Raw genomic sequence first — 27,967 nt, forward strand, 5'->3', positions numbered from 1 at the left:
AAAAAAAAAAAAAAAAAAAAAAAAACCACGATTTTGCAAAAAACTACCGAGGTATGCTCGGTCTCTCCGGTACTAATTATTATTTCTACTTTTAGGAACAATCTAAATTTGGTTTAGAAAAATTCTTTAACACTTGATTTGATAAATTTCACTTCATTTAATGAACATGAGTTTAATTCTATTATTGTAAAATATCATTGAATCGTCAAGTTTAATGAAAAGTTTACAATCGTTTGTTTCGGCTATTGCGAAATTTAAATGATAATGTGAACATTTGTTTCCAATACCACTTTATTTGGGATTGAGCTCTTAATGCTCATTTTTCTAATATTTCTCGTAGTACCAATAGTACAAGGGGTGTTCAAAGGAAAAGGTACGAAACGTCGTAACATCGTAACCGCTAATATATTTGTCTATGCCGCTATGGGAGAACGTAGCAAGACATCTAGGGATGCGATTAGCGTCTCCGGCGTAGATCGGAGTCCACGCGGACGGCCGTATGCGCAGGAGAAAGTAGGGGCTCTTATAAAGAGCGCCCCTAATTGACGTGGCAGTGCATGTGAAGACAGGATGGCGTTCTCATTGTAAAATTCGACGATTGAGCAGCGCGGCGTTATTCTGACTGAGGAAGGTGTTACATCGGCCACTATTCATCGCCGGATGGTCATCGTATAAGGGGAAGACTGTGTGTCAGACAAGTCAGTGAGAAAAATGGAGTGTCCGTTTTCGGGCAGGACGCAAGAGTTTCGTTGATGATCCGAGACCAGGCCAGGAAAACAGTCACCACGGCCGATCTCATAGACAAGGTGGACGACCTAGTGAGAAGTGATCGGCGTGTCATATTGCGAATGTTGGCGGTGAAGGTGGATGTCAGCGTTGGAACAGGGTGGACAACTGTTTACGACAGGTTGCGTTATCGGAAAGTGAGCGCGCAATGGGTTCCAAAGCAGCTGACCGACCAGCACAAAGAAATGTGCATGGGTCTATCATTTCAACATTTGTTTCGGTATCATGAAGACCTCGCTTTCCTGGTGCGGATCGTCACATGTAATGAGAGCTGGTGCCGTCAATACGAGCCAGAGACAAAACCGGACAGCATGAAGTGGTAGCATACATCGTCACCTCCCACTAAAAACTTCAAAGCCGTGGCGTCAGCAGGCAAGGTGTTGCTCACCATCGTTTTCGATGGCTAAGGTCCGCTACTTGTTGAATTCCCCGAGCACAGAAGAAGCATTAACTCCAATACATACTGTGAGACACTTAAAACTACGCAGGTCCATCAAGAACAAAAGATCGGGGCTACTCACGGAAGGTGTGGTTCTGCTTCATGATAACGCGCGTCCACACATCGCCACGGTCACTTACGCGTAACTGGCCAAGTTCAATTGGAAGCAGCTCAACCCTCCACCCTACAGCTCGGACATGTCGCCCGGAAACTTTCAAGTGTTTGGTCCCCTGAAAAAACATCTGAAAGAGAAGTGCTTCAACTATGACGGCGAACTCAAGGACGTTGTGAATAACTATCTTGTCACGGTAGCAGGAATTCTGGAACAAGGAATCCTTCGGCTCCTTAATCAATGGGATCGTTGTGCTTAGGCCTATAGCGTCTACTTTGAATAAAGTCTTCATTTATACTCACAATGTCGTTTCGTACCTTTTCATTTGAACATCCTTGTATTACTGCAGATTACTACTACTACGACTGAGCTGATTTGAATTAATTATTGTGTGGAACCAAACTGTACTTGTTCGCTAAATCATCACACCTAAAATTAAAGGAATGCTTTTCGATTAAAAATTCGAAAATTAAAGGAATGCTTGGTACATTCAGTATTTCGTATCGTTCCTTCACTCATGCATTTTAGTTGCCTATTATCGAAGAAAAGGAAGCGTTATCTTAATAGGTGTTGGTTCCTTCCCTCCCTCTTTCTTACATACATACTTGAGAAGGGGTAAACAAAGCTTTATTAGTATGCGTTAGCTTTTTTTTTGGAGGGAGAGGGGAAGAGGAATGTTTTCTTTACATTTCTCAAGAAAATTAAGCACTTTTCTAAAGGCATTTCCCCGCCCAAATTAAGCACATTAAAAATAGTTTTCAAATTTAAGCACTTTTCATACATATCTTGTATAACCAATGGGCATATCTAATTCTCATTTTTCTATTAGATGAATCGTAATAAAGAGATGCGCTCTACAGACATTACAGAGCTCCCTTTGAAGGGCACATCTCGATTTTTAAAAAAATATTTTGCTGAGGAAATAATTAAAGTTTTCAGCAACCATTAATCACGGAGAACCAATAGGTCGCCAAAGGTGGCTAGTTAAAATACAATCTTCTCAAAACCTCAGGATCACAACTCCTCTTTTTTGGGTATAGTACGAGGGGTGCACGTTATTTAAATTCGTATAAGAGATTAGAATATGGGATTTAAATTTCTTAACAGAAAAACTAAAAATGCGATCTTTTCTAATATAACTCAGAGAACTATCCGCAAGGTATGAAGAAATTCTGTTCAAAACAGTTGAAGCACATTATACAAAGCAGTTACTATGTTCTAATAAAAATGCTAAATTATACTTAACATGAAACGAATGATGGTTGGAGGGGAGGGGGCAATAAAGAATCATAAAATTCTTATGTTAAAGGTTCTCAAAAAGAAACGAGATCAAAAATGGACCCAATATTGTAAGGAAATTTCAAATGCAGTATGGTAAAATAAAAATACTGTTATTACTCTGTGCTATTATTTTATTAGATTTTTCAAACATGAAATAATTATATGGCACTGTTCTATTTCCACCATGTTTCGATGATATCATTTTCGGCTAGTAATCAACTGGTTATAAACATTTAGTAAGAAAGACAACAGGCATTACACTACAGCCAATATTTGCAGGCACTTAACTATATGGATATCCATATCCTCATTTTGAAGCAATTTCATCACTCCATGTGAGGTCCCAACGGAATTCAAAAGATACTTCATATCTTTACGTTCCCAAACAATCAAATGTTGAGAAAAATTGGACCCAACAGAGCTCTACAGTGCATGCACGGACGTGTACATCAGCTGAGATCCCTCTCCTTGCGCTGGAGCATCCTCCGCTGATAACAGTAGTCCACGTCATCCACCCGAGTGCCCAGCAGCATATACAGGAGGAAAGCGTAAGCAAGCAGGAGCCGGTCCATTTGCATCAAGGGGTGGAAGAACAGCAGAACGACAAGAGCGGAGAAACTGGGGTGACGCATGTGGGAATACATGCGGCGCAGGCCTTCCGACTTCAAACTTAGCGGATCTGGCCAGCCCTGGAGACTGTAGATCACCTAGATAGAATTTAACAGCTTATTAATCTCAAAGAAAAGTAAGGACTCATTATTGCAATTATGTCTTTCACATTGAAAGTGGTAAAACATAAATGTGCTTTAAATTTTTATCGACAATTAGTCATTTTTGGCGACCCGTTGGTTCATCGAAATTATCGTTTGCTATTAATTCCAATTAAATTTCTGATGCATATCTTGACATTGATGCTTTCCTCCGTCTTTTTAAGCATAAAAAATACACTCACACTCATAGAAATTAAAATCAAGTATCGATTTATTTTTAAATAATTTAGAATATTTCATATTTTGATTCCACTAATTTTTTTTTTTTAGTCATCAGTTTTACAATAATGAATGTAATTGCACAAAAAAGTAATATCTAGCAGGTATTGCAAATTCTTCCACAGACGAGCACTTCTCCTTCCAACTTGCCTCAGCAGTATTGAATAGGCTCTTGCGAGCAGAAGAGACTGTCTGTTTGTAGCATTCAATTTATTACCATGTTGCAATATATATAAATTATAAATATTTTATTTAAAAGTAACTCACAAGTAATTTAATAATTAGGCTAAACTTTGATATACAGTCATTTGGCGCTTTGCGAGGTTGGCAATTTCTCGGTGGCGATTTGTTTGGGATTACACTGCCACATTTTTATTTTATATTTTACTACTGTTTGTTTATTGTATTTCTTATTTCCTGTTCATTTCCCTTGATTTCTCCCTGCTTCACAGCGAGTTCGCAAATTGTACAGACTAAGTCTATGACAAAGGATACCGACGTGCTCTGACTGGTTTAAGCCTTGGCATCTTTTTGTCTTTGCAAAACATTGCCATGCCGAAATATATTTTTATAAAAATAAATAAAATTTGTGAATCCCCCCCCCCGTATTTTTTATGGTTTTCATGTAATATTAATCTGGAACACATATATAGCAGAAAAGATCAAATTCTGAAACCTAAATTCAGGAAATATAAAAATTACAATTTATTAAAAATATTTTTTGTGTGTGTTTCTTCTTAATATTATTTTGATATAACTAAAAAAAATTAGCAACGAAATCACGTATTCCGTTAAAGTTTACATATTTATACGTTTTGGGCATTAAGTAATCATCTCCCCACATGTAGTTGATGGGAACTATCTGAATTCTTTTGTATGGATGTAGTAGACTATCTGAATTCTTTTTACTGGATTACTAATTTACTTCCTACTAATGCTAAAATATCGCCGTTAAGACGAATTTATTTCATTGAATTTAAAGTCAAGACCACAAATTTTATACAAGACTTAAAAAAAAAAAAAAAAAAAAACTAAATTGTTTTTATTAGTTAAACATTTTATGTCAGCTGAGATCACAAATAAATAATTTTTAAGGCCTTAATTTCATGATTGCTATTCAATGAATCTAATTAACAAAGCAGCAAATATGATTTTTTTTACTACTTTTATTATAATAAAAGTCTTATCTTAAAATTGATATAATTTTTTTAAAATAATTTTCATAGTTTATTTATTCTATACTAATTAAACTGTTAAGAATTGTGAATTACTCACTTTGTGATTTATAGTCGCTTTCTTTTGCTGCATCAAGATAAACATTTTATTATTTCGCATTGAAAAATATTTTAAGAGTAGTGCAATAAATATTGTATATATAATATATATATATATATATGTAATAATATAATAAATATGGTATTTTAGTAGATCTAAGAGACTGTAAACATATAAATTATCACTGGATATTCATAACTTAAATAAACAAAAAAGAAAAGGCGAGAAAAATATATGATTGAGGAAAATACGAGTGTCATGATTTAGTTCTTTTGAACTGAGTCAATAAAATGATGATTTAAACCTGTAAATTATTTTTACATACATTTTGCTTCGATATACATTACTTATTTCTTTTTCTATTGTACTGGTGAATCTCGTAAAATGAGTATTTGCATACCGAAGAATGGTTCATTTTAACAGAATAAATTATTTGTTTATGAATAATAATCTTGAACAGATATTAAAAATATTTTTATGATCATGTTCTTTAAAACTGTGCAAGTGAAAGTTAATTAGTTGATTTTATATATATTACACACACACACACACACACACACACACACACACACACACACACACACACACACACACACACACACACACACACACACACACACACACACACACACACACACATGCATTATATTCCATTTTTGTATATGTAATTTACAAAACATATTGAAATACTTTGCATATAAGAGATAGTCTCCGAATCTCTTATTATTGTTTTTCTCCCTTTTATTAAATTCTTTATAATTTCATAATAAATTGCTTTATATTTCAAAAAATGCTCGATCCTTGCTTAAAGAATATTTACATTGCCAAATTCTGTCAGATATGTCATAAGATAGGCCTTGCACTGGATGTTTTTATTCAGCTCTCAAAGATCAACACAAACTCGTATACCTCCTTGTTTTCTTACACTATAACCCTTTGGAGTACATCATCCAGAAGCTTTTTCTGTTGGATTTCGTCAGCTTCTTTTGAAAACCAGCTTTCAAAGGAATCCAGGGGTGTTTGTGGGACCCCAAAAAATCCCCTGAAACTTTTACGGACTTACTACCGACATTTTGGAGTTTCGAGAAGGGGGGGGGGAGAGAAATGAAAAATTACAATTATGAAGTATTGAATGACCTAATTATAAAAGTTCAATGAATTACTTTTTTTGCAAAATTAAGACCTTTGAACCCAGGTCACGTGATCGCACATCTGGTCGAACGAAGTCTCTCCCTTTTTTTTCTGCCGCGCCTACTTGCCGAAAAGAATCCAGAAGAGAATGTCCGAGAACCGGGGGAATGAGTCATAACTCGCAATAAGGAAAGAACAAAAAAGAAGTTTTTTCCCCCTTTTCACGCATTATCACTGCCTTTGGAGAAAGAAAGGAAAAGTTTTCACCACACACACTGACCTTGCGTTTTCTGCTTTCAAAGCAAACAAAATTACCCAGATCAAAATAAATAATTCATTATTATTCCTACTTCCTTTTGAACGACAATCCCCGGAATTTCCGGGTATCGAAGTTTAAAATCCCCGGAATTCCGGGGTTTCCCCGGAGCACAAACACCCCTGAAGGAATGTGTACTGTCCTAGGAGCATGACTGCAAAAGGTTTGACATTTTCTTTTAGTTTAATCTTGAAAGGTTTCTCAATTTTTCCAATTCCTGTGAAAGGTTAGGGAAATTCCAATTTTGCATTAAGTTTTAGTTTAATTTCATAGTTTGTGCCATTAATTTTATTTTTTAGAAGCTTTCCAATTCAAAAATCATTCATACATAAATACATGTATAAATTTCAAAATACATAAATATTTACTGCAAAATGTTGTATAACAAATTAGTATTAAATTGTTCCAGAACCTTTAATTTCCCCCCATCTAGATCAAAAAGTTGCTTATTAGATGTCTTTAATTTCTTATTGCACCAAATTGACCGGATATCTTCAGAGAAAGTACAGAAATATCAGTACCAATATTAATTTTGGATTAAGTGCAATATTTTCATTTCTTTTTTGAAGAATGGAAGCCTCACACTTTTTAGATATAATAACATGCTTTCGTCTATGACACATTGAATTTTACATTCAATCTGCATACTCTTGGAATAAAACCTTTTTTCCATGTATAAAAGACTGCCTTTTTGGTTGGGCATTGTTCTTTGGGATGCATTTTGCTATTTCCACACTATTTCTGTTTTGGAACAATTATCTCTATATTTACTAATATTTTATTCCCATTTCTATTTTTCCATATTTCTCTTATAGAACAGACATTCTGTTTATCTTTTTCGAAAATTTCTTGTCTGTTATTTTATTTGCAGAATTCGGCATCTTACTATCAGATAAATGGTTGCTGCTTTTTAATTGTTTCAGTTTGTCTGGGGATTTAATTGCTTTTGCCAGTGCGAGATTAGTCTCAAGCTATAATTTTCACTATACTCTTACCGTGTATGAAACAAGCAATATTACAAATAGCTTCATTGAGAAAATTTAATGGGAAAGTATAGTTCTGTGCTAAATTATAGAATGCAGTAGTATATTCTTCATCATCTTCTTGCATCTATTTGTTGAATTTATTATAGTCCCAAATTGAACATACTTCATATGCCAATATAAATTCAACATACAACAACAACTTCAGTTTTGTAGCAATAAAGCAATTTTTAAATTTGGCTTTAAGGATTTCGTAGGAGTCAACTTGTTCGCTTCAAATCGAAAGAGCTAAATATTTCTTCGAATTCTAATCCAAGCCTATATAAAAGAGAATCCATCTGTTTAGGATCCAAAGCCCATATCGAATTTTATCATGCAACAAATTCTTACTATACATGGGAAATATAGCTATGTTAGCTTTCCATTGTTGTCACGATTTTCAAGATAATTTTTATTTAAAATACAACAGGATGCGAGGTTAAATTTTATAAGAATTTTTATATATGATGAAGATAAAAGCACAGTGTCTGCGACTCAATACTTTATGTAATCGTAACAGAAGAACAAACTTGATGTATAATAATTACATATATTACAGAACTGCTTTACAATCTTCTTCCTGTTAAGACTTTTATAATAAAGGGTCAGCAGTGGAAACTACGACTGAGTATTTTGCTATGCACCAATTCAGAAGGGATTGAAAACATCATTGGTTCTTATAAAATCTTTAAGGGGGGGGGAAAAAATCTACAATTGCAAATTTCAAGTTATCATATGAGTTAGTTCATGTAACATTATTATTTTTTAAGTCATCATTTTATAATATATATATGATAATTTTTTTAAACTTTCATTTTCTATTTTTCTAGCTGGCAAACAAAGTTTGGGAGTTCAAACAATTTTAAGATGGGGAAAGAAAATAAAAGAAAAAACATTGTTTTTCTAAATATCAACGTTTGTGTAATCTGAACGTCTCGCGATTGTTTCAAACTGGTTAATGACCTAATTAATTAAGACAATTTGTAAGAATTCGGAGAAGGAATAATTTGGAAATCAAGTTGTAACTTTAGTTGGCGATAAATCACCAAATGAGACAACCTTCTGCATTATTTTCTAATAACTCTATGAGCGAAAAATCGATGCCTTAAAAGCGATAAATTTGTTGCCTGCGCAATTTGAGGCTTCAAAAACCTCAAACCAAAACAACATTTTCTCACACGATAAAAAAAAAAAGGTGTTTTAAGAATGTGTAAAGCTTTGTTACTGGAAAAGTCTCAAACAAAAAAAATTCTCAGATGACAAGACAATTTTTGAAAACTACTGTCACAAGTTAGCCAGACAAATGTGATCACAGAAACATAAGATTGCTTTGATTATTGATCAATACACCGTCCATATTGTAGATTTACAATCACAAAGTATACGAGTCGAATTTTCTCCAGCCAATTGCACAAGCAGAAGTTAACCTTGTGATTTGGGGATTATGATTACGACTGTTTAAACCAACTTCTAAAAAATACTAAGTATAAAATCTAAAGGCATTAAAAAGTTGATAAATGTATTAGAAACCCTTCATATCATTTTCAAATGGAAGAGAGTTGGGAGAAAATGCATCTCTCATAAAAGGAAGTTTTCAGATATTAAGATGATTATGAATTTGAGACTGGAAATTCTAATGAAAGGATAGAGTTCTTTCCCATTCCAGATGACTTTGAAGATTATGTAACTTGTGACATATACAAATGTCTTTATATTAGAAATTCCAAATCCCAATGATTCGATAGACACAGAATCGAATAATTTGGGTCTAATTACTCAAATTATTAATTAATTACCCCTTGAATCATTATTCAAGATAGATTGAGAAACATGAATTTTTGGTGCAAAAGAAGCCATTCATGTTCAGTGAATGTTCTTTTCTTTCCTTTTGCAAAAATTCATATGCATTAAAAATGCAACTGTTGATAAAAACAAGATGCAGAGTAAAATAAACAATCTCTTAAAAAATAAATAAAAATAAAAAACTTACATCCAAATCATATGAAGAAATAAATAAAAATTAGTTTTTAAAATATTGTCAATGTTCTGTTTTCGTCATACCCCGATTTAGTGTTTTCCCATATATATCCTTTGAATGACAAATTGTGGTTATCTGTATAGCTGTTTATTTAATAACTGTAAAGCAGAAATCGAATTGACTCTAGGTCCCCATGGAAAAGCCAACCAGTCCCATTTCCATTCCATCATGAGTTTCTGATAAGGCATAGATACTAATACATTACAAGAATATATCAAAAGAATTACCTGTCTGGCTCCCAACAATTCTGTGATGTCCATGACATAGCAGCCACCATATATGAAAAGCCATGCTATACAGTGGACAGCTGTAAAAATCCACCATGCAACAGGGTGAGCACTTGTTGAGACTTCCCACACCACCCATTCAGATGTGGGATGCCATAGTTGCATCAATACCTGGTAAAAATCATCAGATTTTAAAGCAATTTTATTGCTGGTGAAATCTAACATTATTAAATTCAGAGCATCAAACTTTTTGCATACAAGCAGATTAATATAGGGCATTTGAAAATTGCAACAATACGATTCACAATTAAAAAGCGTATTGTCAGAAGGGCAAAAAACTCACAAAACACAGACTTAATATTGTCATTATATGTTTTATCTTGAACTGCAAGTGAAAACATAAATCAAAGCACATCAATAATGATTTCTTTTCCCAGAAAATGACACATTTAATCCTCATTTTTATAATAATATCCCTCTTCCTGATTTTACAACATGAATATATCCAGAAGAAGCCATATTTATGATCAATTTATTGCATTCCAAAATATAGCTTGTGAGAATTTAAAAAGGAAGATATTTTATAAGGACATGCACATGGGGCTGCAAATGTACTGACTCAACAAAACACATATATGTTGACGGTAGTTAACTCTTCTGGTGCCTATTTATTTAAAACATTTTTTCATTTAGAACACATTAAGTATTTTGAGTATGTAAAGTCAGTAAATTTTATGCAAGAATTCAATTATTATTCATAATCTCTATTCTTATACAAGATATTGAGATAACTAAAAGCAATTAGTATTATAAAAAATAAACCAAATAACTGCATGATGTTCTGATATTCATAAATATACACAATAGGATTTAAAAAAACTTTTATTAGGAGAGAAAAAAAAAAAAAAAAAAACCGAGTACATTCATATAGCTAAAAAATTTTCTTGAAAAATTTAGATGAGAAAAACATGTTAATACCCTTTCTTTTATAATAAATACACATTTTTACTTAAAAGAATTTCCTCCTAACAGAGGTAGCTATAACAGTTGCTGTAATCTCACTGATTAGGATTTCATTTAACACAATAACTCTTGATTTCTCTTTATTTCATCTCTTTACTTTCCTATCTTATACAATCATCTCGTGCATAATTGACATTAATAAGCTTGTTATTAATAACGAAAAAGAAGTACAACAACTCCACAAGTTTCAAAGATCTTATATCGCTCTCAGAACAAATGACATACATCTGTATTTGAGTTGCATTCTGTTCAATGCCGAACATGTGTTTTGCTTTGGAATCTCCTCAGAACCGATTTTAGGAGCAAAATTATTTTTATTAGATGACATTATTAATCCATATTTTTATCAAGAGATTATTACAGCAGATAATTTCTTTGCAATTTCCTTTGGCAATAGCCTTTTCCTTGAACTTAATTATTTGTCACTTTTTTTTTTTTTTGCTAAAAGCTTCTGTTTTGTAGTTCCTTGCTGAATTCATGTTCACTTTATCTTTAAAATAGTTCTTTTTATTCATCTGAACTGCAGGTTTTCTTTTGAGACATAAATTCATACTTAGTTTGAATGGCATTAATTACTGCTATAAGGCGAGGACACAAGTTGGAAAATTGATTTCAGGATGGGATTTTGTTTGGAGTATACAGTTAGGATATTCATCATTAAATTTTTAAAGAGCAATAGTCAGCTAATCGAAGAAAACATACCACAACCTTTGAGCATTGCCTATATACTAGTAATCTGCAATCTTAGCTGAGTGTTGGGGCAACACAATTGATACAGCTTTAGTTTTCCAGCCACGAGGCCAGTGTTTTATTCTGGGCTTCTTTTTTAAATTTCTTTTTAAAAATTATTTCAAATTAATATTTTGCAGATACTCTTAAGTAAATACATTTTTCTTTTTTTATACATATGTATATATACACATGTTCACTAATCTAATCACTGAATTACAATTTAAATTTTTTAAAAATCAATCATAAACTTATATGCGTTTGTAAAAATATATAAAAATTATTTAAATTGTATTAATAATTTATAAACATTTCAATTAAATAAATAACTAGTTTTGATATTACTTATTTTAATTCCTAATATCACAAATTTTCAATTTAATGTTATTAATCTTTTTATGCAAAATAATGTTCATTTGCATGGTATTTGTATTACAATTACAATTAAATTTTTCAATATTAAAATATTTATAAATATAACTTTAAAGATGATAAATAATTGAAATATTATTTTAATCTTAAAATAGCAAAAATTTTTAATTTTCTGATTTTAATAAAGTTAGTTTTAGTTCTAACTCAAAGAAACCGTATTTATGTTAAAAATTAAAGAGAGCAGTTGATAATTTATTAAATATGTCAGCAAAAGTTCCATATATTAAAATCGAAAACAGATGTTAAGTTATCGAAAGTGCAGACAGATGGTCCAAAACTGTTAATAACATGACACTGTATGCAAATTTATTGTACTTTTATATCATGATAACATGTACCAAAAACTTTCTGACGAAAGACAAATATTTTTCAATGTGAATGAAATTTGTTATCCAAAAGATCCATTTAATGTTGCTTTAGAAAGCAATCATTAATCATCAATTGAGCAAAATATTTAAATGTGTTTTCTTTCCAATGATTCTCCAATAAATACCATAATAAAATCAGTAATAAAGTAAAAGAAATAATAAATGTAACGATGCTCAAAAGTAATACATTTCAAGAAATCTTGTGTAATTTTTTTTATGTTGTCAATAATTATAATTAATATTATCACCATTTAAATTATATTTATAATGATTTTTCTGCTGAAAAATTTAATTATATTTAAAGTATTAGATGAATGAACATTCATATTGGATCAAAAAAAAAAGTAACATATTTGATACTATGCATATATTATTAAAACTATATGTAACTTGATTTAAATAATTTTTTAAAAAACAAGTTTATGCCTATAAAAGTGAATAGCACATTAATTGAACTTACCGATAAATTGATAATTTAAATAATTTTGAACATTTAAAAAAAGCACATCTAAATTTATAATTATTCGTCATTTAAAAATTAAATTCTAATTCAAGAATTAGGATACTAAATGTATATTTTTTTGTATAAAAAATGAAAATCATATAAATTAAAATTATCTTTAAAATGTTAATTTAAGATATTTTTGAAAAAGAAAAAACACTGGAACAAACCCCCGGTCTTGCGGATGAAAACACTACCAATTGTGCTGTCAAGACAGTCAGCAATGGATTCAAATTACTAATATATTAGCTATGCTCAAAATTATATTATATATATATACCAAGAAATATATTTTCATAGGTAACATTCCTTGTGTTATATAGATTGTTGTAATACAGAAAACTTGTTTACTGATGCAAGACCCATTTAGGATTAAACTGCATTAAACTATGACAAGATTTAAACACTTACTTTAAGGCTTATTTAAAAATAATACAATTTGACAGGATCTATCAATATCAGTACAGTCTGCCAAAAAAAAAAAAAAAAAAAAAAAAAATAGTCGCAAGCTAAGTATGATTCAAAATCATTCTAATTGATAGAACAGATTTCACAAAGCAAAAACACACAATAGTACAATAAATTAACCAAAAACTTTAGCAATTGATATCCTTCAATAAACCAATGTATTGAAATATAAATTGGGAAACAACATTGTAATACCATTAACATTGCATGCATTATCAATATTAAAAGGATGTCGCTAGAGTCTATCAATGGTAATACTTACATGAAGTAGCTACGAATTGGCTTTATAATTCAGTCAAATATAGGGCAGAAGTGTGTAATTTTTCTTTGGCAGATAAATGTGTGTCAAGAATATATTACTAAACATGATCAGCAGGACAAGAGTTTTCTTTTACTTGGTAACTTTATTGATTCCATTAAAATATTTTTTTATCATTTAGAGCATTTTTTTTTAACTAAAAGTATCTGTCTGCTTCCAAATGATTTAGAAATTAGCTACTAGAAAATGATTAGATTGATCATCAAACGTATTTGATCACATCCGAGATGTATTTTCAGATATATTATTTTAAAATTACATAAAAGCATTTATACTTAAGTAATAAGTAACAGGAATCTTAAATTCTTTCAAACCTCATTAAAAACGCTAAATTATTAATTTCTACAGTTTCACTTCTTGAAGTATGGTATACTATTTTCGAAACTACAAAAAAAAACTAAAAGTGTAAATAAATGCTTTTTCGACATTCCTCATTTCAAAAAGAGTACATTCTATTTAATTCTGATCATGAAAAAGTATTCAAAGTTATTTATAAACCAAAATTTCTGCTTAATATCAAAAAATAAATGAGATTTTTGAAATGGGAATTTTTCACGTATTTTTCCTGCTGTTACATGCAGCGAAACCCATACTGTCTATAACAATATTTGCCTTTGGTCCTGGTGAAATTTGTATTTAACAAGCTTATTTGAATTTATATTTTGAATCAATATCCTACGAAAATAATTTTTTAGCCGGACCTGTCTACAATAATTTTTCTTCTCAAGAAAGCTGATAACAAAGATAACTTGTGCCTTTTCGTGGAAAATGACACTCAATCCTTTGAAATGCGAGATAACAAAAGAACAGTATTTACCTTTGTGTCTATCTGCGAATCTCTTGCAGTCAAAGGATGAGGGGAGGCAGAAAGAGTAATGACTGGAAAGTGCAGAGGTTTTTGTTGTCAGGGAATGTACATGCATACAGAACTGAGACTATAATTCCTTAAAATATCAATTCTTTGTAATTTCTCTTTTCTCCATTGTTGATCTAATCTATGTCAGTTGGATATGGATATCAAGTTTGCCTTTTGAGTTTATTTGTAAGGAAGCTTAGTCTATGGGAATCACCATTGTAAGAGAATTGTATGTTTACTATGTATACGGAACTTCTTTTACATGTGGAATTTGTCTAGCTTGTTTTACAAAGGGGATTGTGGAAGGAGGGGGGATCTTTCGAAATATAACTCTTCATTGCCTTTTTCATTCATAAATTAGATACCACTCATTTTGGTCTCTAATCTATAAATGGAAAAGGTATTTCTTCATAGATTAGATACCAAACCATTCATAGATTAGATTCCAACTTTTCTTGCAATTTGATTCAGGATGATGGTCTGGTTTAATTCCTTAATGGTCGTACTTGCGAGTTTCATAAGTTTGACCATTAATTGGTTAAACAGGACCATTAAAACTATAAACACTGAATTACTGCTTCTCAAAGTTGAAAGCTAAAATTAAATCATCTAAAGACATTATAATTTACTTCAAAAACTTCTCTTAATATAGAAACACTTCTATTGCTCCTTGGATTCATAATTATATTCATAAAACAGAGCATTTCCAAAGCAGAATAAATAACCTAATTAAGTTATGAAGGGGGAAAAAAACAAATTAAAGCATTAGGATTTGAAGAAGAGTTAAAAATAATTTTGAAAATTGATTGAGGACTAAAGAATACTGAATGCTGATAAGAACATGGGATCTTGTAGATGATGATAGCTACTTTTGAGAAAAAGAAATGATACTTTTGATACCCTGAAAAGAATTGGATAACAAACGAAAAACTAGTTATTTCTATCAGCTGTCAGATGAAACAATGCCCTTTTAGCAAGAAAACTATAAAGGCAGTAAGAACTTGAAATAGAGGAGAGTTTTATTAAGTACTAGAATTGGTAAATTGTAGCCATAGGGAGTAGAAACTACACAAAGCCATAAAGCTTTAAAAATGCCAAAAGTTACCAGTTGATTACAAGATTAATGAGAAAGCTTGAATGACAAAGGAAATCTTCACCATTGGCTACTTAATATTGATAAAAAGATTTAAAAAAAAGAAAAGGAAAGCTTATATTGTTACAGCTTTACGCCGATAGATGACATATCTGTCGAGTAAGAAGTTTTTGTTAATTCTTTTTTGTATCTTAACGTTTAGAGTGTGTAAGAACGATTCTGTGACCTAGACGTGGCACTCAATTGTGAGAGGTGTCCTAATCTGTAACAGTCTACCTGAAGGGGCAAAAAAAAAATATGCCAAAAATAAAATGGTGTTCACCAGAAAGAAATGAGTTTTATTTGAAGAGAATTACACATAACAATTGACAACTCCATATCTCATAACACTGCAATAGATTTGTAAAACATAAGTATTTTATATTCCATCAAACATTACATTGATACTTCAGCCATTAGATTTAGGCACCACTAAGTACTTTATGGGATACTATCAGAGATCAAGATAAGAGTGTTGTTAATAATTTGCATAAAAAGCTCCCAAATCTGTACGCAGCTCATGTAAAAAATAAACAAAGTCTTCCAAAATCAGAATTTTCCCGATATGCAATGCCATTTGCATCAAAATGTAAACAAATATGTGTCTATGTTGCCACAGTGCGTGTAATATAATGGTTAAGACACTGGCTTAGCAACTAGGAGACCCAAGTTTGATCCTGGGCTAGCATTTTTTTTCCAGATTAATTTTAAAAATTATAAACAGTTTTAATTAATCTGTCTTCTATTTCTTTATACAAAAATAACTATTTATTCTCCAAATTAGTGGAATATAATCTAAATTTTAAAAGAAAAATTATAAGTAAGAGTGTATTTTTTTTAAATATTCAGAATTACTTAATATGATATTAATTTTCAAATGGAAAAATAATTATATTTTCTCTTAATTTTCCCTAAATTATAATTTTAAAAAAGTTCAAGATGTAAAAGCATTTTCATTTTAAAAAAATATTTAAATAAAATTACAGATATCTTTAATTAATATGTAACTCATTTATCAATCAAAAATAAATGTTTAAAAACTTTTATTTTTAAGCAGGAAATATAATAACAAATATAACTTAAATTATGATAAATGTTACTTAAATTATTGGCATCATAAAAATATTTAATTAATTTTTTATTACATATAAGAAACAGAATGGTAATTATTGTAAAAACATTTCAAACAAAAAAGATATATTCTTTGGCAAAATTCATAAATAATGATTATCCCACAAGAGAAACCTTAAAAGAATTGATTAAAAAAAAATTCATTTACCTTAAAAAAAAAATTTGTTTTTCTTCAGAAAATCAGGCAGTGCACAAAGCATATCATATTGTTACGAAATTTCCCGGGGTTCATTTGGATAGTGGGAGTTATATGGTGTGAAGAACGCTCAATCACCAGGCGGCAGTAGAAAATAAAACAACGACGTTTATTTACACGAAGACACACAGGATAGCACAAAGACGACAACTATATACAGCACAGAAGACGATTATCTTCAGCCGAGACGAGCAGCGTACAAGACTTTCTACTGCAGACAGTAGCGCACAGCTTAGTTCAGTACTAGTTTCACTCCGTCGCTGCTCCGCTTATCCCTGGAAGGCCACTTCTTTACCGTCGATTCCGACTACTCAATTCACCACCACTTCTCTTGTTGAGAGGGATTACGGCTCATTGGGGCCGCAGGCCCCACCATCCGTAAATCTAATAAGAAATAAAACTTTGGGGTGAATAAAAATGTTCTTATTAGTTCAAGGTACTAATAGATGATGAGAGATTATTAAGATGACACCACAGGAGCGAGGCCAGGAGAAGGGAGCACTGGTTTTCGGGGTTCAGATTAGTAGCCAGGAGCCAATGAGGTGCAGGATACTGGGAGAAACTTGTCAGGACCAATCAGGAGACGGCGAGGTTAAGGGAGGCGTAACAGCGCTGCAAGAGAGAAGAGCTGGGTGATTATTCTAACAGAGCATTAATTAAGATGAGTTTCTTATCTTCTTTTGTCTTAGCCACTTTGATCTTTTTCGCTGCATTGAGAAGGCCAGGAAATTCCGCCAGCATAGACTTGATTTCTCTTAGTGAATCCAAGAGATCTTGAACAGGCATGTTTTCAGGGGTGGTTGGGTTTCCTTGTTTGGGTGGGTCAGGAGCGATCAATTGATGATTACTGAACTTGTTTTTTGCAGCATCTGCGTAGGATTTTCTTATCTCCGGATTAATTTTGATCACTGGGTAGGATTTGCATCCACACCAAGAGGCAAGGTGTCCAGCTTGGTGGCAGTTGATACAGACAGGTTCTTCTATCTTTTCTTTTATGTCACATCTATTTGTAGGGTGCTTGCCGTTGCATTTGATGCATCTGGGGGTGCATTTACAGTTTCTTGCACTATGATAAAAACCAGCACAGTTGTAGCACATCGTGGCTTTGTTTCTTTTTCTGTAGGTTTCAACTCTGATCTTTAGAAAAGCTACTGATTTCAGGTTGTAGATATATTGAACAGATTTAGTCCTTTTTCGTTCAACCATGAAAATTGGGTAGAGGGTTTTCTCACGATAATTTCTCAGCTGGGAGATTCTTAATGGGTGGAAGTTCCTTTCTCTAAGTTCTTCATTGATTACACTACTTTCCATGTTGACTGGGAGACCCTTGATGATGATTTTAAGTGGGCGGTCTTCAAAAGATTCAGAGAGAACATATTCTTGATTCTTTTCATCTAGGAGGGTGAGAATCTTATCTCTTTCATCTTTGGCATATGGCGAGATTTGGATATAGTTATTTCTGAAGGTGTTGATGGTTCTTGGGAATTGTCGGCAGATTTCTTGCAGTATAATGCTGTAGTTTTCAGATATTTTCAGATTGATGGCTGGGATTTTTGACTTTTGGGGATCTTCAGAGTGTGTGATTTCTTGCTTTTTATCGTCTTCCAATAGGGCGTATTTGTTCGCAGTCTCAATATCGGGTTTATTAGTTGTAGAGAGAGTTCTCTTCGCTGTTTTCCTTGGAGATACTGGTATGAAGTCGTTGACATTCATATCTTCATCGGGTTGTGTGGCATCTGTGTTCTTCTGTGGTGTTTTTTCGGGTGATGAGTCCACAGAAACAACGGATTTGGTGGTTGGTCTAGGAGCAGGCTGGTCTGGGTCATTCCTTGGTCCTTGATGTTGATTTACTGTCAAGATTCGGAGCTTTTCGTAGAGTTTATTAAGCTCTTGTTGGGCGTTTTTCTCCAGGGGGGCCAGTTCCCGGCTGTTGGGGTCCTTTCTTATTATATAGCGGACTTCTGTTACTTTCTTCTTCCCATAAAATATAGCATCTTTGCATCTCTTTATTTCGTTGCTTTTGGTAATTGGATTCAATTCACCACCACTCCCTGGCAGCTGCAGCTCCTTTTATAGGCCTCAGGAGGCGGGGCTAGGAGCCTCTGAACCAATTAGGAACGTTTTAGGCGTATGTCGGTTCCTAATGGACGGATCGGGAAAATTCTAGACGTTTCGGGTATAATCTATTTTGGCGCCAAAGTCGCCAAGCTCTGGGACCTCATATGGAACCAACTATGCTGGAAAGCCGCATCACAGATTCGTAACATTGTCCCCCTCCTAAGGACTGCACGTCCCGGGCAGTCCCACTTCAATCCAACAGCTGGCATAGGCTTCCGAATGACGTGATGATGATGCTTTAGGCGATTTCCGGTCTTTCGAGGATGACATCATTCACTAATTTGGCGGCGACTAACGATCCATCCGAACCTTCTCAATGCTTTTGACACGGACCTCTTCGTCGTTTCGGATGGTACACCCAGATTTGATTTCTCTTCTTAAAATGCAATGTGTCCCATGGAGCGAAACGCTGGATCGTAGTAGAGGCTTCCGGAATGAATTCTTGCCAGGCTGGTCGGTTGGTCACTTTAAACTTCTTCCATCGAACTAATCGTATATCAGGATGATACAACAGTGCCTTCTGAAGTCCACTTGAATGCCAGGTATTCACCTTCGTCGCCAAAGCTTCCGCGGGAATATCTCCACCTATTCCCGGCCCATTCTCGACACTTGAGAATTGTCCGCAGCTCTTCATACCGGATCTTCTGAAGAGGACATCTGCCTTTACGGGAAGGGCTCTTCTGCAACGACACAACTTGACCGGATATACAGGCGATTCCTTGGCACCTACTTGCACGACACTCCTTGGAGAATCCACAACAAAGCCGAATTCTTGGAGGAAATCGAGGCCGTGACAAGCAGCCACGCAGTCTTCTTCCGTGTCACTATGCCAGGAGATACCAAGAGGCTTGCAGAGAGGTAGTCCCTTCAATCTTTGGGACGAATCCAATCCAAACAGGGTCGCGTCAACTCTTGCATCCATAGGCATCGAGCACGGGTCGCCACCAATAGACCTGTCCGAAGAAAGTCCATCTTCTCCATCTCCAAGCGCTTGCACTTTCGGTTCCACTTCAGGGGACTCATTCGGAGAAGACTGTTTCAGTTCCGCAATTTTTTGACATTCTCCCTGTTCGCTCCTCTCTTCATTAAACCTCGGCTCATCCTCCGGATGGCTAAGCTCCCTTTCGGCGACACCGGTCTCCATTCGATCCTCAGTCTTTTCCTCCGCTTGGCTCTCACTGCTTCCTTCCATTTCTTCTGTGATAACTTGGATGTCTTCAGTTTTGTTAACTTTATCTTCTAAAATTTCTTTCCACGACGAAAGGTCTTTCTTCAATTCCCTCTTCATGGCTCCGTATCCGGTTTTCATTTCTTCCGTGAAGGCTTCCATTCCTTGCAAAAGTTTCTTTTGTCCGACTATCAGTTCTTCTTGTCCGGCTTTCAGTTCTTCCATAGATTTCTTCATCTCAGCCAACAGAGCCAGTAACTCACCATTGCCGCTATCGCCATCGTAGCCTGAGATCTCGTCTTCACCATACACTGTTGACCACTACCCCACTTCTGACACCAAATGTTACGAAATTTCTCGGGGTTCGTTTGGATAGTGGGAGTTATATGGTGTGAAGATCGCTCAATCACCAGGCGGCTTAGTTCAGTACTAGCTTCACTCCGTCGCTGCTCCGCTTATCTCTGGAAGGCCACTTCTTTACCGTCGATTCCGACTACTCAATTCACCACCACTCCCCGGCAGCTGCAGCTCTTTTTATAGGTCTCAGGAGGTGGGGCTAGGAGCCTCTCAACCAATCAGGAACGTTCGAGGCGTATTTCGGTTCCTAATGGACGGATCGGGAAAATTCGATGTTTTGGGTATAATTTATTTTGGCGCCAAAGTCGTTGTCAAGTTTATCGCCAAGCTCTGAGACCTCATATGGAACCAACTATGCTGGAAAGCCGCATCACAGACTCGTAACAATATGTTATTAAAAATTTTGAACCATCTGCCTATACATTCTATAACTTAAACACCTGCTTTCTACTTTTTTCCCCCCTTCATTACTAACATTTTGAATGTTTGTAGATATAATTTTATTTATTTCAGACCCAAAAAATTTAAAACTTAATGCTTTTAAGATAAAAATAGTATTTTGAAATATTTTTAAGTAAAATTATAATTATTTTAACACTTAAAAATTAAATTATAGTTATAATTCAAGAATAATATACATAAACATAATTATTTTTCTTTTAAAAAATAAGTTATAACTTATGTATTAAGAGAAAATACATTTATTTTTTAAAAATAATTTATAAAAATGAGTATTATATTAACTAAAAACATTTTTAAATTGTTAATTAAATTTCTTCTAAAAATTAAATTGTAATCTACAAATTAGGAAAATAAATATTTATTTTTCAATAAAAAATGAAAACATTAATTAAAACTGCTTGTAGATTAAATTAATTTGAAATAATTAAAAAAAAAAAAAAAGCAAAAAATGCTAGCTCAGGATTGAACATGGGTCTACTACTTTCTACGCTAGTGTCTTAACCGCTATAGTATTCGTACCTCGGCATCGGTGACACATTATTAGTATATAAGCTATGCAGAAAGTCTGTGGGCCATTTTTTATACTTATAATGTATACTACCTTCATACTAAATCTCATCTCAAACTGAATTTTCAACCTTGTTCCATCCCCTTGTAAGTAATAAGAATAGTAAGTAATAAAGAATGAAATTCTAAAATTTAAACTGCTATCATATAAAAAGTACCAAGAAAAGATTCTTTATTTAATATTATTGTTCTACAGTACAGTAAAAAACGAATAAAAATCCAACGGTGTGAAAGATTAATAGAAAAAGGTGACATTTGTTGTAAATAATGTCTCACTTTTTGAGGAATAATTATGTTTAAAAAGCATACCATTTAGAGATGTTTCAAATATAATGAGATGTAATATTTAGGAAGGAAGCAGAAGTCTGGTCATCTTATGCTACTATGAAATTTCCAGATTTATAGAGTAATTTGTATTTATTGTTGGTTAGTAAAGCCAAGGCATTTATCTGAATAAAATGAAGACAACCTGATTACCTGTAAAGCAAAACAAGAGCCCAAATTGTAAAGTAATCTCTCAAAAACTTGTAGACCTTTGCCATTCAAAAACTGTTTTACTGATTCATGGCTCTGGAGAGAATGTTGCAGTATGAAAAATCCTGCTAAGCATATGTTTGTCAGAATTTGAAGCCATAAGGATTCTAAAAACATATTTAAAAATAAAAATATAGTTGATGAAATATATAGTTTATTAGTAGGTATTTTAAGATTTTGACAGCATTTCAATAATAATAAAAACCACAACAAACAAAAATTTGTCATAACTTCAAACTATTAATGTAGTAAGCATATTCTCATAAATACATATAAAAGATATAAGATACATATTTTTAAATCTTATCATTATTGGAAAAAAAAAACAAAAACTGAGCATGTCTTGCTATATTTTTACAAAATTATTTTTTTAATTATTGAAAAAGATAATTAACTTTGTATCACTATTTCAGGTCAACAAATATATTTTTTATTACTAAATAGTCAGTTCATTACATAGTGGAGGACATTTTGTTGATAATGGCTTTCTCTCAATTATTCAAGCATTAGGTGCTAACTACATTTATCAACAACTGGAAATGTGGAATTTCTGAAGAAAATGAATGGTTCATGAAATTTTCAGAATTAGAATAATAACCATGTTTATAAAGCAATATTAATTATTTTTTACTCAGCATCGCAGTCAACTAAAAAAGCACAGGCAATTCAGCAAATAAAAATTAAAAAAAAAATTTTTTTTTTGCAATATAACATTTGACAACAAACAAAAATGAATAATTTTAATAATAAAATAAAAGCTTTATCTATAAAATATTTGCAGATAAATTTGAATTATTTGTTACTCAGATATATTAAAATGTCTGAAAAATGGTGCTTTCAAAGTTTCTACAGTGCCATAATTCCGTACAAACTTACTTAAAACTAAGAAGAACATCAGACTTGGAGGGGAAAAAACACAAGTAGCTTAAAAATACAAAACTTCTTAAAGAATAATAAATAAGCAATTCTAGTATCATATCAGAATAAAATGAAAGAAACTTAAAGGAATTTTTTAAACCATTTAATGTGTAGCATCCTATTTAGAGAACTACATTTAACTTCTGTTAACTTAATTAAATTCATTCCAAAGGTTTTTTTTTGCTTCACTTAAGAAATAGTTTGAAACAAGTACTTTTAAATTACTAAGCAATTTCAGCAAAATTTTGAAGTAAAAAAATATTTTAATATTTTGAAATTTATTTCGAAGTTAATTGATGGAATTCTAAAGCAATCAGGTGAAGGTGGTGAGGTCAATATTTTACTGCAATTTAACCATTTTTAAAAAGAATTTTAAATCAATTAAATAATTTTTCTAAAAAAATTAAAAATCTTTTTTTACTTCCTAACAGAATTTTATTTAAAAACACTAAATCAAAGTAAATGTTAACATAATTTGAAATAAATTTATTGCCTATATCAATCTTACATTGTGTATTAAAAAGTTAAATAGCATCAGTAAGTGCACTCATTAAATAAGATCACAGCAGACTTAGATATAAAACCATTAATTCATCATTAATCTTCCTTGAATTTGTAGTGACCAAAGAGAAAATAATGTTCTATACTCTATTTCACCCTAACTTGGCAGTATTGTAAAAGGCAGACAGTGTGACTCTCCGCGTTGAGAAAGAGTTCCCCATCAATTTTGACTTTAAAATAGCTAAAATGCTCAGATATTTATCAAATATCATAAATTACAGAAATCCTTTTTTTATCAGTATGTATTTAAAATTTTTCTCAAGTTGGAAGTGCTTATTTGTTAAGTATTTTGTAAATAAAGCAAACGAATAAAACCAAAAGAATGTCATAATGAATTTCACTTTGGCTAGAACCGGTCTTCAAGGTCAAATATTTGGCGCGCTTTTCTTGTATGTTTCCGCCAAATTTGCTTTATTCGCTTTGCAACCGTTATTATCATTACTCGTACTTTTTTAATTCTCGCTTTTTTTACCAGCTGATATTTTTGATACTGTTAATCATATTAGTAGTTATTAGTTTTGATTGTTGAATATTTATTCAATTCGTCATTTCTATTCACTTTTAATATGTCTGAAAAAGTATTATCACCGACTACGCTATAAGTACCTACAAGACAACAAAACAAACCAACAAAAAGTGCAGCACGCAGAAACATATTAAATGTTTATTCTTGATTCCAAGAAGAAAATCCTCAAGATTTTATCAATCAAATTGTCGATAAAGTTTCGCATCTTACAGGTGTTTCACAAAGAACAATTTTCCGTTTGAAAAAAAATAAAAAAAAAATAAATAAAAATAAAGGCATGAATAAAGAAATTAAAAATATGCTGATTTTACATTATCCTGTATTTGACGAAAAATCCATTCATTTTTTTCGTAGAAGTGAGATCCCAACATTAGATAAAGTTTTAAAAGATGTAAACGATAATACAGATATCTTTTCGAAAAACATTAGCCGAACTACACTTTACAGAATATGGAAAAACGATGAAACGAAATGAAATAACTTTAATGATTTATTAAAATAATGTATCAATAATATTGAACAAAATAAGGAAAAAATTAATTATCTGATTTAAAATGATAATATAATAAAGTTAATAAATATGTACTATTTGGCGAAAAATTTGCGGGATAAAGTTCCGCCAGCGATCTGCATTTCTAGTAACTTTATACTTTAAAGTAACCCAGTTCCCCTCGCAACGACTGTGATTCGGCATGCCTAGAATATACACTACTGCCAAGTTAGGGTAAAATAGAGTATAGCTAAAATTTTGTTTCAAAAATTTTTGATTAGCATTTTAAGTAATACTATTTTCAAACATCTAGATTTGCTTTTTCCTTCCCAAGAAAAAAATATAAATAAATTAGAATTCATAATAGTTTCTAATTGATTGTTTTGGATTATATGTAAACAGTATGCTTGTGCTACATAATCATGGAATGCTACAACTTTTAATCATTTGCAGTTGATTCGCCACAATCAGCTGTAACTTAATTTCCATACTGTGTATAATATCTACATAATTTAGATATTTTTCAAATCTGAATCATTTAATAATTAGTTAATAAATTACTTTTAAATTACAGATATTCTCTAAATAATTAAGACTTTCAAATACCAAATCCATTTTATCATCCGATTGAAAATCTGTGAATTTATTTTGATTGCCAGTGGAAAATTTGCATTTCAAATACAATTTCACTTTCCCTTTCTTTACTTTGAATGAAATAGACTTGCAAATCATAACTGAAATCAAGTTTTGATGTCTTGTCACATTATCAATAAGACTAATATTCTGTTTTCATTCATACTGGATCTTATGTAAATTTTAATCATCTTTAATACATGAAATCAAAATAAAAATTAACCCTTGCAATTCATAAATTTTAGAGAGCCATACAGGCCAATTTTTTTAAAAAGATGCATGTAAAAACTTAAATTTAAAAGATTTATTTAATTAGACAAATTAAAGAATTGGATTCAAAACAAACTGCATCAAAATTTATTGCAATACTTATTTCTTTTCTAGATATCTAGATTTTTTCAACATTAAAAATTATATAAGTTGGTAAATTTAAAGTTCTTTCACATAATAAAATTAATATAACTAATAAAATGGTCAAATCAGAATTTAAAAGTTAGCAAGCATTTAATAAAATAAAAGTAATAGGAAAATAATAACTTTAGCTAACTCTCTTTCCGAGTTTTTTCTGTAATTTACCAGATATGAAAAAAAGTGAAAGTATTTCTTATGTAAATTTCAATCAACTAAAAACAGAAATACTACTCTTTCTCCTGATTATTTGTCATTAAAAAACATCAAAAATCAGTTCCATAAAACTGTAAACATGATCAAACAAACATCATGAAATACATAATAAAAAAAAAGATGCAAATCTACTCGTTCAAAAGTTGCAATGTACAAGTTGTTGCACTTGTTTGCAAACTGACAACTAACAACTATCATAATATCAAATTAACAACAAGAGTTATTCTTGAATATCTTTTCATTTGCACAACAAATCATACTGATCTAAAATCTTATTTTTATAATGATCATTTTTTTTCATCTCTGAAATATGCATATTAACAAATGTTAGTAAAAAAAATAATTGATGGAAATAAGAGCAGCTCAGCTACAAAATATTTAACAGAGCTGACATCTTTCTTAATAAGAATTTGTTAATTTAAAAACAGGCATTTTTTGTTTATAATAAAAAATAAACTTTCCTAGTCTACATAAATGTTAAACTATCAGCATTCCAGAGTTTTAATATCCTCTTTTGTATGATATCCATTATATTAATTTTTAAATAATGTATTTCCTCTAAAAAATTAAAGAATAATATCACATCTTAAAAATCCAGATTTGAAAAATAAAAATTCATGACATATCTAGTTCATAAACAGACAAGCTTATGTTTAATATGCGAATTATATTTATTGAAAAGCAATATATGAGAAATTGAGACTGCATTACACAGAAATATTTCTTAAGAACAGAATATACTCAATGAAGAGCTAAATACAGGTCTTCAATCAGTTCAGAAAAATAATACAACCAAATTTAAAATACAGGTTACAACATATTCATAATATTAAACAGCATTATTTTTACATTATCTGTAAGTAACATAGTAAAAATATTTAATAACACTTTTATGCTGATAAAATAATCTTTATTCTTAATCTGTAAAATTTGTATGTTATTTAACAACACTCATTCATTTCAGTTCAGTTCATTTTAAATGTACTATAAGCATCACATGAAATGGAACCAAAGTAATCTTTACAGAACATCATTTTATGTAAAAGTTAATAGATATAGTTTCATTTTAAAAAAATACTCAGCCAGAATATTAACTGGACTTCATAAACTGTAGTTCACAGACCCCAAAGCAATTTGCTTAAAATAATACTGAAGTCAGATAAGTTTTAAACAGAATTTCAAATTTTATAATTTCTTTCCCTCTCTCTCTCTATATATATATATATGTGTGTGTGTGTGTGTGTATGTGTATAAATGAATATTCATTTGTTTGAAACATATATAATGTCTCGCCTTTTGACAGAAATGAACAAAATTTGGAAGAGTACAGAATGTACTTTTTATGTCTCTCTGCTATTGTTTCTAAATATACCAAACATAATTTTACACCATCTTAAAAATCTGCTTTTCTGTGATGTAAATTTCATTTCTATACACTTATTTCTTTAATTTTAATCAAAATTAATTTAAATACAATTTATAACAAAACCTTTTTATTATAGTTTTAATATAAATCAAATAATTGCTATTTAAATTCGGATTGAATTCTAAATTAAGAAGTTAAATACAAGAATTCAAAGATTGGACAATGTAAAATAGAGGCAGTATTTTCGGGTACAGAAGCAAGACAAAAATAATCTTTCATTTTTTGATTCATAATATTTACAGCTGAATCCATTTTCATCTACAATAATTAATGTTGCATTTACTTTTAACTTTCAATTTTGGAATTGAGATTATTATTTATTTCAGAATATAAAAATCATTAAAAAACAATTTCGGTACTTGGATATTTACAGATCCTAGTTTACCCCGAAGCTGTAAAAAAACAAGTAATATAATTTCAAACTGATCAAACTTTATAATAGATATTAATAAAACATATTTGAAACAAAGCACTAATAAAAATTTAAAAAGTTCTGAAATGTTCATGTTATAAGAAAATTAATATTACCCAAATTTCCAAGATATACAAACGGCGGGTATCGGTTCTGTTTCAATGGAGAATGAGAAGATAGAAATAAAACTAACTGACCTAATGTAAAAATACAACAACACAAAACAGTAATACACATTAAAATAGCCGTAGTATCTTTAAAAGACATGTCTGCAATTGTTTGCGTAAGTTTGCATTCCTGAAATTTGTATAAGACCACCCACAAAGTACGAAAGAGAAAGCCCGCCGATGAACATTCACGTTGATTGATTGATTGAAATGGAATGAGAATACGATTTTT

At 31.5% G+C, this 27,967-nt stretch overlaps 1 protein-coding gene across 1 annotated transcript; it reads right to left on the minus strand.

Annotated features, from left to right (window-relative positions):
* LOC129955062 (nurim homolog) lies at positions 1-27,947 on the minus strand. The gene is made up of 4 exons (XM_056068196.1): positions 27,685-27,947; positions 21,922-22,085; positions 9,617-9,787; positions 1-3,325 (listed from the first exon to the last, which is right to left on the minus strand). The coding sequence occupies exons 1-4, from the start codon at positions 27,833-27,835 to the stop codon at positions 3,068-3,070; spliced, it is 744 nt and encodes a 247-aa protein (XP_055924171.1). The 5' UTR covers positions 27,836-27,947; the 3' UTR covers positions 1-3,067.
* Positions 27,948-27,967: the final 20 nt, after the last annotated feature.

The sequence above is a fragment of the Argiope bruennichi genome, chromosome 1 (genome assembly GCF_947563725.1).
Source record: "Argiope bruennichi chromosome 1, qqArgBrue1.1, whole genome shotgun sequence".
In the NCBI taxonomy this organism is placed as follows: domain Eukaryota; kingdom Metazoa; phylum Arthropoda; class Arachnida; order Araneae; family Araneidae; genus Argiope; species Argiope bruennichi.

Bases quoted from the DNA above. Each gene is read 5' to 3' on its own strand.
- LOC129955062 (XM_056068196.1), bottom strand. From the start codon at position 27,835: ATGTCTTTTAAAGATACTACGGCTATTTTAATGTGTATTACTGTTTTG. The intron at 22,086-27,684 runs GTAATATTAATT...ATATGTTTTTAG, and splicing joins TGTATATCTTGGAAATTTGG to AATCCTTATGGCTTCAAATT. The intron at 3,326-9,616 runs GTAATTCTTTTG...AATTCTATCTAG, and splicing joins AATTGTTGGGAGCCAGACAG to GTGATCTACAGTCTCCAGGG.